General features: G+C 41.8%; 1 protein-coding gene across 8 annotated transcripts in view; it reads left to right on the forward strand.

The window, feature by feature from the left end:
• Positions 1-12,256, forward strand: part of dip2a (disco-interacting protein 2 homolog A) — a 77,362-nt gene that overhangs the window by 59,048 nt on the left and 6,058 nt on the right. For 3 of the 8 annotated variants that reach the window (XM_041057170.1, XM_041057173.1, XM_041057175.1), the window contains 24 exons: positions 1,020-1,217; positions 1,458-1,549; positions 1,988-2,098; positions 3,128-3,251; positions 3,332-3,441; positions 3,624-3,726; positions 4,343-4,407; positions 4,893-4,986; positions 5,551-5,670; positions 5,825-5,939; positions 6,483-6,622; positions 7,080-7,216; positions 7,326-7,406; positions 7,842-7,969; positions 8,155-8,269; positions 9,141-9,342; positions 9,506-9,615; positions 10,034-10,114; positions 10,468-10,585; positions 10,724-10,845; positions 11,059-11,170; positions 11,316-11,425; positions 11,627-11,757; positions 11,879-12,047. In XM_041057170.1, coding sequence (XP_040913104.1) covers positions 1,020-1,217; positions 1,458-1,549; positions 1,988-2,098; positions 3,128-3,251; positions 3,332-3,441; positions 3,624-3,726; positions 4,343-4,407; positions 4,893-4,986; positions 5,551-5,670; positions 5,825-5,939; positions 6,483-6,622; positions 7,080-7,216; positions 7,326-7,406; positions 7,842-7,969; positions 8,155-8,269; positions 9,141-9,342; positions 9,506-9,615; positions 10,034-10,114; positions 10,468-10,585; positions 10,724-10,845; positions 11,059-11,170; positions 11,316-11,425; positions 11,627-11,757; positions 11,879-12,047 — 2,888 coding nt within the window. Of the gene's footprint in view, positions 1-1,019; positions 1,218-1,457; positions 1,550-1,987; positions 2,099-3,127; positions 3,252-3,331; positions 3,442-3,623; positions 3,727-4,342; positions 4,408-4,892; positions 4,987-5,550; positions 5,671-5,824; positions 5,940-6,482; positions 6,623-7,079; positions 7,217-7,325; positions 7,407-7,841; positions 7,974-8,154; positions 8,270-9,140; positions 9,343-9,505; positions 9,616-10,033; positions 10,115-10,467; positions 10,586-10,723; positions 10,846-11,058; positions 11,171-11,315; positions 11,426-11,626; positions 11,758-11,878; positions 12,048-12,256 lie in introns of those variants that run through there. The other 5 variants (XM_041057171.1, XM_041057174.1, XR_005895369.1 and 2 more) reach the window with 4 other exon arrangements.

The raw sequence follows: 12,256 nt of genomic DNA on the forward strand, positions 1-12,256 counted from the left end.
CTGAATTTTACACTAACAACCCTGCTCCTCTGAGTGTGACAGGCACATCAGCCAACACGTTTTTTTGTTGCTTTCAGTTGAGTTTTCCAGTTAAAGTATTGGTTATTTATCAAATTCTTGTTGCAGCTGAGGTTAAAATGTCACATTGACCTCACCACGCCTCCCAAGTCAACAGTTGAGGTTCACTTTTAGATCAGTGGTTGTTATTTTGTCTCTTGTCGGAGCTGAGACCACCAGGTGTGCAAAGAGAGTGTTTAGGGAATACTGGGTACAGAAACACACACACACACACACACACACTCACATTGGACCAGCCCTTTCTAACCATTTCCTCTGCTCTAACCAGCCCATCGTGGGTTTTGGGTGGTACTCTGCCAGGCTGAATAAACACTGAAAATGAAAAAGCAGCAGGAATAGTAATACATCAGCAGGTATTTGTAAAGCCTCTCTGACTCTGGCACTAAGGCTGTGGCGTGGCAGGCCTCGATGGTCTGCTTGTTGTGAGCAGAAAAACACACACAAAGCTGAAATGGGAGCAGGAATCAGTTCCTCACAGAGGTGTTTTATTTGGCAGAAATCCATCTTACCAGCTCAGTTAAGCAATTCTGAATAACACTTATCAGAGAGTTCAGGAGAGTGTGAGGAGAGAATAGTGACAGAAAGATGGAAGAGGTGGGGTACACAGAACAAGTAGGGTGCTTGAAGGAAGAGAGAAAGCTGTGCCTTTTAATAAGCCGTAGCGCTAAGTTTTTTAGGAATTGGTATCTTAGGCAACTGAGACCGATAAGGACAAAACACGCCTCAAAACACTTTGATCTCCCATCTTTTACTCTTCTCCTTTAAGAGAGCTGTATAATGCACAGATTTACCATTTCTATGTAAATCGCCCAATCAAAAACAGACACACAGATTCTTTCTCAAATTGCTTGGATGGCACCCGTACACAAGGAGCTTATCCTTCTTTGTTGCACAAAATGTCCTCTGAACTCAGACTGATTTGTGCTCCCTCATGTATTTAGTCCAGCAGCCAGATCCCAACCAGCCAAAGCCAGAAGGCCAGCAGATGAGTCCCCTGGAAGGAGAGCCTCTTGGGGTGGTCACCAACTGGCCTCCCTCTTTGCCAGCAGCCTTACAGCGGTGGGGTACAACTCAGCCCAAGAGTCCCTGTCTAACGGCACTTGACAATGCTGGCAAGCCCGTCTACACACTCACCTATGGTAGGTATCTACCTGTGGATGACTGGTCCAGAATTCACAGTGGAGATGGAAAACTGTATCATCTTTTGACTCTTTGTGGTTTTCTGCTGTACAAATGATGGACAAGGAAGCCTCTGTCTCTGCATACATTATTTTGTAATCTGCTGTCAGACTAAGCTATTTTGTGTTTGAATGTTGATTTAGGGGTCAGGGGTTGTTAAATCAAAGGAAGTATCTGACAGTGTGTGTTCTCTTCTGTAGGTAAACTGTGGACCCGCAGTCAGAAACTGGCCTACACTCTTCTTAACAAGCTGAGCACCAGAAATGAGCCTTTGCTTGTGCCTGGAGACAGAGTAAGTCATGAGATAAATCTGTCTGTTTAGTGGCTCATGTTCCTAAACAATATTCAGCAAGTGCAATAGTAAATTCAGCTGATTTTCCTCAGTCACCAGTATCAGCAGTGACCAACAACTAAAGATGCCTGTCTAGAGTCATTCGGCTGAACATGAAAATGAAAAAAAGTTGATAACTAGTTCTTGTATGTAAACTAATAACACATTATTATAAAGTCAGTCTACTTCAACGTTCAACCTTCTACGTTGATGTTGTTATTGTTACCTTACAGATGGCTGCATTTCAGTGCACTATTTTCAATAAGTTATAATGTTTTTTTCTGTTTATACAAATACAAGATAATGATTGGTTTCTTGTCTACTTGCTACATACCATCTACACACCATACCTTTTGTTTTACGTATCATATGACATATTGTGTCTGCTATACGACATAGGTTGCGCTTGTTTTCCCAAACAACGATCCGGTGATGTTCATGGTGGCCTTCTACGGCTGTCTCCTGGCAGAGCTGGTACCTGTGCCTATAGAAGTGCCACTGACCAGAAAGGTAAAGGCAAAAACAAAATCCAGTCTCCTGGGACTGGCATTTTAGTGTTGATCAATACAACCAGTGTAGAGCAGTAGTGACCCCTGCTGGACATTTGACCCCTAAATGATTCCCTAAATGATTGAAGAAGAGACATGCCATGCACAGTCTGATAATCTTGTTGTTCCATTGTGGATAATTTGTGATTTATTCTTATGTTCCTGAACATCTGTTTGCCCCAAAGAACCTATAGTTTTTGGTAATTTGTTGTACAACTATAACTGTGGCAGCATTATCTTTTAAATGTTCCAGTTACAGAGTGTTGTAATGCATTGCAGTTTCTAGCACATCCATCAGCTCAAACCTTACAAATTCATCCACATTAGTTACACAAGCTGAATATTAATGCGTGTTCTTGATTGCCCTTTATAAGCATGCTGTTGGTAGATGCTGTGCTGTAATTAATGAGATTTGAGTGAGGTGAAATGATGTGTGATTCTCAGTCAAAATATTAGATCACAGGCCAACTGTTCTCGGGAGTCAGAAACTTATTCACTTCATTCACTCAGCCAACTCTTTTCTTTCTTACTTTTTTCTTTCTTTATCTCCCTTTCACTCTGTCCTCCCCTTCTACCTCTCTGTCTTGCTTACCTCTCCTCCCACCCAGTATCTCCCACAATTATTTGCCTTTCTGCACAGTATGGTTTGCTCAGCGTGAGTCTAGCTGTGAGCTAATTTGCACAGCCAATCAAATATGACCGGGTGTGTCAGCGCCTGGGTTTCATTCCAGCTACGATCGGGCTTTGATGCTCAGCAGTAGAGTTTTTAATAGTGATTGGCCATCACTCTGCTTTCTCACCTGCTGCTGCTTTGATGTAAGATGCAGTCATCCTCCGTCTTTCGCTATGTTGCAATTCCCACATCCCCTCAGAGCGTCTTTTCTTCAAACTTTCATGTTCTAAATTGCTTTGTTCTTAATAGTTGATCATTGTATGACAGATATTATTTGCTGGTATGAACTTCAGTTTTTCATTCTCTTTGGTCCCCCAGGATGCAGGAAGTCAACAGATTGGCTTTCTGTTGGGCAGCTGCGGTGTCACGTTGGCACTGACCACCGATGCTTGTCAGAAAGGCCTGCCCAAAGCACAAACCGGGGAGGTAGCCACTTTCAAAGGTGCAGTCTGTTTTAGTTTTTATTTTGACAGTCTGTCTGTATGGTTTCAGTTGGTTTGAACTGGTTTCATGTCTCTTCAGGCTGGCCGCGGTTGCTGTGGTTTGTGACAGATGGAAAACATGTTGTGAAGCCTCCAAAAGACTGGCATCCTCCAATACGTGAAGCCAGTAATGACATAGCCTACATAGAGGTAAGAGTAGTTTCATTGATGTTACCAATAAAACAAAGATATATTTATTATATTCTCATTTAGATTTTTAGTATTTTTTTAGCTACTGATCAACATTAGGTACTCTTCTTTTTCAAATAATCCATATTTCATTTTTTTGTAATCAAACTGTTCAAATGTTTTTTTCTCTTTCTGACATCCAGTACAAAACCAGCAAGGAAGGAAGCACCATGGGGATTACAGTGTCCCATTCAGCCATGTTGGCCCACTGTCATGCCCTCACACAGGCCTGTGGCTACACTGAAGGTGAGGACACTCTGCATTTACTTTTCAAGTTCTCTGAATTCATTGTGCCACATGTTTTCACCAATATCTGTTCATTCCTCTGATGTGGGAAGAAGCATCCATTTGGGGAAGTTAGCAAAAATGTAGGACTATGCAAATGTTTTTATGTATTCATACTTCAGGTCAGATAACACAGAGCACATTCAGTGAATGATATTTATAGAATTTCACCTTTGCGTTGCTCACAGATTCTATCAGAGCATAATTACATTTTAGTTTGATAAATGCATCTACTCAGTGTGTTATGTGCCTTCACATCAGACCTGGGTCACATCTGCTTAAAAAGAAAGAGAGCATAAGGCACCTCCTCTCCTCCAGTGTCCCAGTTTTGCTCTAAATAACTTCTAACTGCACCAGTAGCCCCTAGAGACACCCCAGGTCTGTTTCTGAAATTTAGTTTGGTGCTTCACTCAAGCCTGTACTGCTGCAGTCAGAGTTTTATTCCAAAAATTGCGGTTGTGTTAAAAGTAATAGGATGATGTGTGATTGTGCAAATGAATAAAAGGAATGTTAGATTAAATGTCTCAAACCCTTTTTGCTCCTCTAACTTTGGCAAAATGTCCTTTTTGATTTTCAGCTGAGACCATTACCAACGTCCTGGACTTCAAGAGGGAAGCAGGATTATGGCATGGTGTTCTCACTGTGAGTGGTCTTAAACTGTCTGGTAAAGCTAACAGGATGGTTATATAATGAAGAAAAGAGAGGAGACCTTTGTTCAGTTCACGGAGGAAACGTTTGATTTATCTGACTTACTTTTTCCCTATGGTTTTATCTTTATGTAAATGCATTCAAACTAATTAAGTCCTGATAGGCAGAAACATCTTGTCTCATAACTCAAGAGTTTGAAACCTGTAAAGAAAATCTTTCCTCTAACACATAATTAACGCAGCTTTTATTATTTGGTTTCAAACATGCCATGGAATTTACATGGAGTTCATATATGACCTGCTGTTATACTTTCAAATTCCTGAACTGACACAGTAGTAGCAGAAGCATGCTGATTTAATACTAATGGCAGTAAGTGATAAAATCTTGTTGTGACTCCGTTTGTGTACAGTGACATCATGTAGTCGTAATGCACTTCTGATATAATTTGCTTATCTGATGCTTGTCTGTTTGCATGGCAGAGCGTCATGAATAGGATGCACGTGATCAGCATTCCTTACTCCCTGATGAAAGTCAACCCCCTCTCCTGGATACAGAAGGTTCACACATACAAAGGTAAGAGTCAGTCCACCTTGGCATTTGTCAGCTGTCACAGTTTCTTTGCTTGCAGCATCTCAGCCCTTTGAAGAGGGATTTAGCACAGAGTAGTAGTAGTAGTAGTAGTAGTAGTACGCACACAGGACAGTATAGGATTTTCACAAAGTGCAAAGCATTGGTAGCTTGCTTGATGGCAATAGCTTACCCAACATTTTGTTACTGTTTTAAGTGTCTGTTAGCCAGAGTGAGTGAGTCTGTTTCTTGTTTCTTTTGATTCTCACTGTACATTTGACAGGGGTGGATGGATTAAAGCAATAGTTTGTTTGACTCATTGATTTCTAGCTCAATTGTATTAGTCCAGTGGAGGTCGAGGACAGGAGGCCTGCAGTGCTGAATAAATTTCAACTGCTCCTCTGGTCCAAGCTCTGCTGAGTCACCTGTTGGTAACTGAGTCAGACCACATTGCTGCTACTTGCCGTCAGATTTTGTGATCTGTGATTGACTGTCAAGCTGGATGACAGAGTTGTTTACTGGATGATTCCATTGTCAGCCTGTCTCTTTGTCTTTGTGTCTCCTGTACAGCACGGGTAGCAGTGGTGAAATCTCGGGACATGCACTGGTCTCTGTTGGCTCAGAGAGACCAGAGAGACATCAGCCTGAGCTCACTGCGCATGCTGATTGTAGCTGACGGAGCCAACCCATGTGAGTCCACTTGCAGATTCTCATTTAATAAAATAACCTTATTAAACACCCCAAAGCCACAAGAGATTATAATTGATTTACTTTGTTTGTATTTGACTATGTATGTATGTATGTCTGTGTGTGTGTGCGCGTGCGTGTGTGTGTGTTACCACAGGGTCGATATCCTCCTGCGATGCCTTCCTCAATGTGTTCCAGGCACGTGGGCTGCGACCTGAGGTGATCTGTCCATGTGCCAGCTCTTCAGAAGCCATGACTGTCGCCATCTGCAGGTGAGCTGCCGTCACTGCATCTTATTACAACAAAGCAACCTGCCACTGCTTTGCGTTACTGTGCTGTTATATCACACTGCGTTTGCAACATCAGCTGGATCCTGCAGAGAAGGGAGGGAGATTTGAGCTTCTCTATCACGAAGATGAATTTCTGCTGACCATGAGTCGCAGTCATGAAGGAGGATTCGGATGACAGACTAAAAACACATGCTTCAAATCGAGAAGCTGACTCTATTTTTAAAATGAGAAATGCCTTTCAGGTGTTAGTACTGCTGTGATAAGGACAGTGCTCTGAGGCAGTAGATGGCTCAGTCTGCTATTTTAAAAAAGAAATACATTTTGTGAACTAAGATAGAGCTGGTTCCATAACCGTACAAATTGTGAGTCGCAAATTAGTTAATGTTTGTTTGCCATGAAAGGCAGAGGAAATGAGGAAGAATAAGTGTTAGTTTCTGACAACTATGGATGTGTTTAACAAGTCTTTCCATGTCTGTCATTGTGTTCCGTAGTATAGAGCGTAATCGAAATGTGTGTGTCCTGCAGACCTCCAGAAATGGGTGTTCCTCCCCCGGGGAAGGCGGTGCTGTCTATGGGTGGGCTGAGCCACAGTGTGATCCGCGTGGACACAGAGGAAAAACTCTCTGTCCTTACAGTGCAGGATGTGGGACAGGTCATGCCTGGAGGTACAGTCCACTTTGTTGCCTAGTAACATTTCCCTGCCATTAATGTGTAAAATGCTAATGATAAATATAAATGGTGAAATACAGTATTTGTATTTGAGAAATGATCTGATCAGATCTCTGTGTGTTATGTGAAGACATGTACTGTATGATACATTGAAACGTTTAGCAAAAATGCTTCAGCTCTTTTCTCTTTTTCTGTTTACTGCATTGTGGTGTTTATGACAGCACATTAAGCAGCCAAGGGCCTCTTCTTTTATACCATTTAAAGCAGAATTACAAAACACTTTGTTTGCTAACAAAAAATCCAATTAAACAATGAATTATTGGAAGATGTGAACTAAAGAGAGTAAAGCACTCCAACCAGGAGTAAGAAAAACAATTTAGACATTTGCAGTAGGTTAAATGATATTTCATTGTTCTGATTTCGAATTCTGATGTTGACGTTACGTGTCTCCAGCTATGGTTTGTGTGGTACGGGTGGAGGGTACGCCTTATCTCTGTCAGACAGACGAGGTTGGAGAGATCTGCATGAGCTCAGGTAGCACAGGTGTAGCTTACTACGGCCTCCCAGGCATGACCAAGAACATCTTTGAGGTAAGTGTTTTGTTTCTGGAACTGTTCAGATGTGACAAAGTATGCTGTTGATATATCTCAATCCTTTTTTTTCTGTACTTCATCTGTGCACGTGTATTTCCTGTTGCAGACCATCCCAGTAACATCGTCTGGGGTTCCCATCAGTGATAGACCCTTTACCAGGACCTCACTGCTGGGTTTTGTGGGACCAGTAAGTTCTGCCTCACTGTGCAGTTTTTTAATCTCCCTTTTCCTCCCACGCCAAATCTCCCCAGCCTCCCAGCTGTGAAATGCTGTACACAACCTTATGTTTTTAAATTACATGTAGCACAGTCATATTGATATTTGACTGAAATCATCAACCTTTGTTTTGATGTAAAGGAGGGCTCCTGTGCCTCAATGTGTTGTTTCTGAGTTTAAATAAAGGTTTATGTAATCTGTCTCTATACGTAATATATATAAATAAATAAATATCTTAAATATATAATATCTTCAGTTTTACTTTACCCTGTCTACATCAGTGCAGGCATTGCATAATTATAAAGATAAATTTTACTGAAATCACAAAAACACATTTTCCTCACTAACTTTTAAGTAGTAAATGAATATACCAATCTAATCATACATACTTTGTGTTTCTCACCAGGACAGCCTTGTTTTTGTTGTGGGGAAGATGGATGGGCTGATGGTGGTCAGTGGGCGGAGACACAACGCTGACGACGTAGTTGCCACAGCACTGGCAGTGGAGCCCATGAAGTTTGTGTACAGGGGGAGGTAAGAGGAAGAAGCCTGAAAAACATTCAGAATATTAAAACTCTACACTTCTCTACATATCAGTCACTGTTGTCTCACTCTCTTCTGACAAATGTAAAGGACATCAGCAACTGAGCAGCTTGATCGAGTGAATACAGTCTATTTGTAACAGTGTTGTGAGTGTTGTTTCATGTCATGTGTTCCAGGATAGCAGTGTTTTCGGTGTCTGTGCTGCATGACGAGAGGATTGTCGTTGTGGCAGAACAGAGGCCGGATGCCTCTGAGGAAGACAGCTTCCAATGGATGAGCCGCGTCCTTCAGGTACTGACTGTGCTCTGTCTTTTTCACATAGCATCACTCTGTAACAGCGATTTAAAGAACTGTGGTTTTGCATGCTTTCTTTCAGGAAGTGCAAATCACGTACACTTAGATAATATTAGTCCCTTTTCTACATCATTTCACAAGGTTTTAGAATGATTTTCTACCTTCAAGGAAAACATTATTTTCAGTGTACATCAGTTTAATATGAAAACCAACTTGCAGAATCTTCAGACTTCCTTGAAATTATTTATTACAATGAATACAAAGGCAACCAGTGTTCTGCCTTTGTCCAAGTTACACTGTTGTTGCGTGCTATTAAGGACAGTTAAGGACTGTTTTGATGATATGTTCAAGGACATTCTAACACCTAAGGTTTCACAGTTATGAAATTCTTTAGTATTTACATGTTTCCAACCCATGTGTTTTCATCCGATTAAAGCATGTCCCAATCAGCTGTCAATATGTTGCCAGAAAATGACACCCACAAAATAAACAAAAGGCAACCATGGACATTGTACCAGCCGTTTAGCAGCTTAATTCTCAAATCTGGTATGAAGCCTCAAGAGAGGTTTGGATCACTAATTACCTGGAGGGTATGAAATCAGTCACGCCTTGGTGCATACAAAACTGTCATTAGAAAAGTAAAGTATTTATGGTTTGTAGTTAATTACAGTCCCAGTCAAAGCTGAAAAAGTCACAGTTTTTTTCTTGGTTTGGTTTATTTTTTTAATCTACATATGCATATAAAAGTGAAATGTGAAAACAAGAATAATTGCAAGTGAAAACATCTCAGAGGGTGCTTACTAAAGCTAAGACAGGACTGCAAAAAGCACAAAGCTTTGTTCCATGTGTATTACGTGTCTGTTTCCAGGCCATAGACAGCATCCACCAGGTCGGGGTGTACTGCCTGGCTCTGGTGCCTGCCAACACACTTCCAAAGGCTCCGCTGGGCGGCATCCATATATCTGAGACCAAACAGCGCTTCCTGGAGGGCGCCCTGCACCCCTGCAATGTCCTCATGTGCCCTCATACCTGTGTCACCAACCTGCCCAAGCCAAGACAGAAACAGCCAGGTAGACCACCAGATGTCTCAGCATGGATCAAGTTTAGAAACAAATCTAGAACAAAGACTTGTTTACTTAATTTCTTCTTTGTTTATTTTTATGTTAATATGAATGTTTGTGCTAACTTCACTGACATGTATGATGACACTGATGGTTTGGTTGTGCTGGACAGAGGTTGGTCCCGCTTCTATGATAGTAGGCAACCTGGTGGCAGGCAAGAGGATAGCACAAGCCTGTGGGAGAGACGTGGCACAACTAGAGGACAATGACCAGGCACGTAAGGTAGATAGTCATCCTCATTTCACCCACTCATCACCTCCACACATACACTGCAGACACAGGTAAGGATCCATACCCCAGGGAACCTGATGGAATGGAATCTTATATACATACTGCTGGAGAGGACATGGGTTTGACTTCTTGCTGTGGTCCAAAAAAACTGCCTGAATAAATGCAGGTTGCGTGTGAATCATATTCCTCTTCTATCAATCATTACACCCATTACTGTTTTCAGTTCCACATATATTGCACCCCATCATATCTATCATTCATTTACCAAGAAAACACCATGTGCCACCATAGTCCATCAATTCTGCATCATGTCTTTATCAAGTCATCATTGTCTCAGTGTGTCTGATTTTGCTGTGTGAAACTTTGATTCTTCTGTAATTAAACCTGTGTTTTTTTCTTTCTTCTACAGTTCCTTTACATACAGGATGTTCTACAGTGGAGAGCGCAGGCTACTCCAGACCATCCTCTGTTCCTTGTTCTTAATGCTAAGGTATTAATATTTTGTTTGTCATCTCTTTAACATGAATTGAATTGGGAAGGGTGACAGAAAAAATGACTACCTCACAAAAGTTAGTAGATAAAACTATTAGAAAATCTATTTTTGTCTAATACAGTTAATTTAATACCTTGTAAATCTAGATACTGCATTACACTGATGCAAAAATAACTTTTTTAATGGTTTTCAACATTGCTTGCAAGGTTAAAAATTTTAAGTGACCTTGATGGAAATTTACAACTGATGAATCCTACAGATGATAAAGTCCCATCCTTGAACCTTTGTATCTGTTAAACAAAGCTTGCCATGTAGATAAATGTATTGCGTTCTTATCTTTTGCTCTTTAGGGCACGGTGGCTAGTACAGCCTCCTGTCTGCAGCTGCACAAGCGAGCAGAACGGGTTGCCGCAGCTTTGATGGGACGGCTAAACACTGGAGATCATGTAGCACTCGTATACCCACCAGGTAAGAGGTGCTACTTACTACTGTGCGACTTATCCTTTCAGTTCTGTCCTTTAGTCTCTGTCTGAGGCTCTCGATAAAGTTCTGAATATATACTTTTATGTTGTAAAATCCGAATCCCTTTTAAATATTTGTGTGCAGGAATTGACCTGATTGCCACCTTCTATGGCTGCCTGTACGCTGGCTGTGTGCCAGTCACTGTCAGACCCCCGCACCCTCAAAACCTGGCCACCACCCTGCCCACTGTCAAGATGATTGTTGAGGTAACAGATTCCACTCACCTGCATCGAAAAGCTAATTTAATTCCTCTCACCACCGTTACAGTCATCATGCCTGATGGACCTTTACAATAAAATACAATAAATTAAGTTAAATAATTAGCTTTGCTCTGTGTGGGTTGCTTTTGTTTTTAATGGCAAATTGTGTAAAGTAAAACACTGTATATGTAGTAATACTGTCTTATTTGTGTGTTAAAGGTCAGTAAGTCGGTGTGTATCCTGACCACCCAAGCAATAATGAAGCTGCTGAAATCCAAAGAGGCTGCTGCTGCTGTGGACATCAAGAGCTGGCCCATGGTGCTGGACACAGGTGAATTATGTAACCACATGCAAACACACTTTGGTCTTCAGTTTATGTTGTTGTGTGGCCTCTAAAAAGATTTTTAAGTATAGAAAGGACATGATCTTTGATTTACCTGACTGCAGTTAAACCTCTGCCCCTGCTCGTTTTCCAGATGACCTCCCCAGGAAGAAAAGTCCCCAGATGTACAAACCCCCGACCCCAGAGATGTTAGCTTACCTGGACTTCAGTGTGTCCACAACAGGCATACTAGCAGGAGTTAAAGTATGTTGAAGGAGATGTTACTGTTCAATACACATACGCCACCTGAATACTCAATGACATATTGACTTGTTACCAGCCTTTCTTACTTACATCAAGGAATCCTCAGTACATTTGGAGGTTGCCCAAAGAGTGGTATCTTTTACTGGACAGCAGTCTTTGATACGTAATTCATGTGTCTGTGTGTCATGTAATCTCTTGTAGATGTCTCACGCTGCCACCAGTGCCTTGTGTCGGTCCATCAAACTGCAGTGTGAACTCTACCCTTCCCGGCAGATCGCCATCTGTCTGGACCCCTACTGCGGACTCGGCTTTGCCCTCTGGTGCCTGTGCAGGTAAATCAGCTGCAAGGTGGCAAAATAAAAAATAAAAAGCTTTCGTTAGTGGCTGGAACAAACGTTTTTGTCTATGTGTTCCAGCTCAGCATCTCTGTTGGCATATCTGTTTCTGTTTTAGCGTGTACTCGGGCCACCAGTCGATCCTGGTTCCCCCTCTGGAGCTGGAGAGCAATGCATCTCTCTGGCTTGCTGCAGTCAGCCAGTACAAAGTGCGAGTTACCTTCTGCTCGTATTCAGTCATGGAGATGTGCACCAAGGGCCTGGGTTCACAGACAGAAGCACTGCGGGTCAGTTTGTCTTTTGAGTTTGAATAATGGTGTCACTGGGGAAGCAACAAACTGCAGCATTTTCTTCCACAAAATTTAAGGGTGTTTCTTCAATTACATCTTCTCCCTGCGGTTCAGTTGTCACAGTCCTGTGATTAACGAGACAAAGCACTCCACTCCTCTGCATCTGGGTGCTGATTACTGCCTGCAGCACTTGAGATTAGGATTCT

The sequence above is a fragment of the Toxotes jaculatrix genome, chromosome 15, assembly GCF_017976425.1.
Source record: "Toxotes jaculatrix isolate fToxJac2 chromosome 15, fToxJac2.pri, whole genome shotgun sequence".
In the NCBI taxonomy this organism is placed as follows: domain Eukaryota; kingdom Metazoa; phylum Chordata; class Actinopteri; family Toxotidae; genus Toxotes; species Toxotes jaculatrix.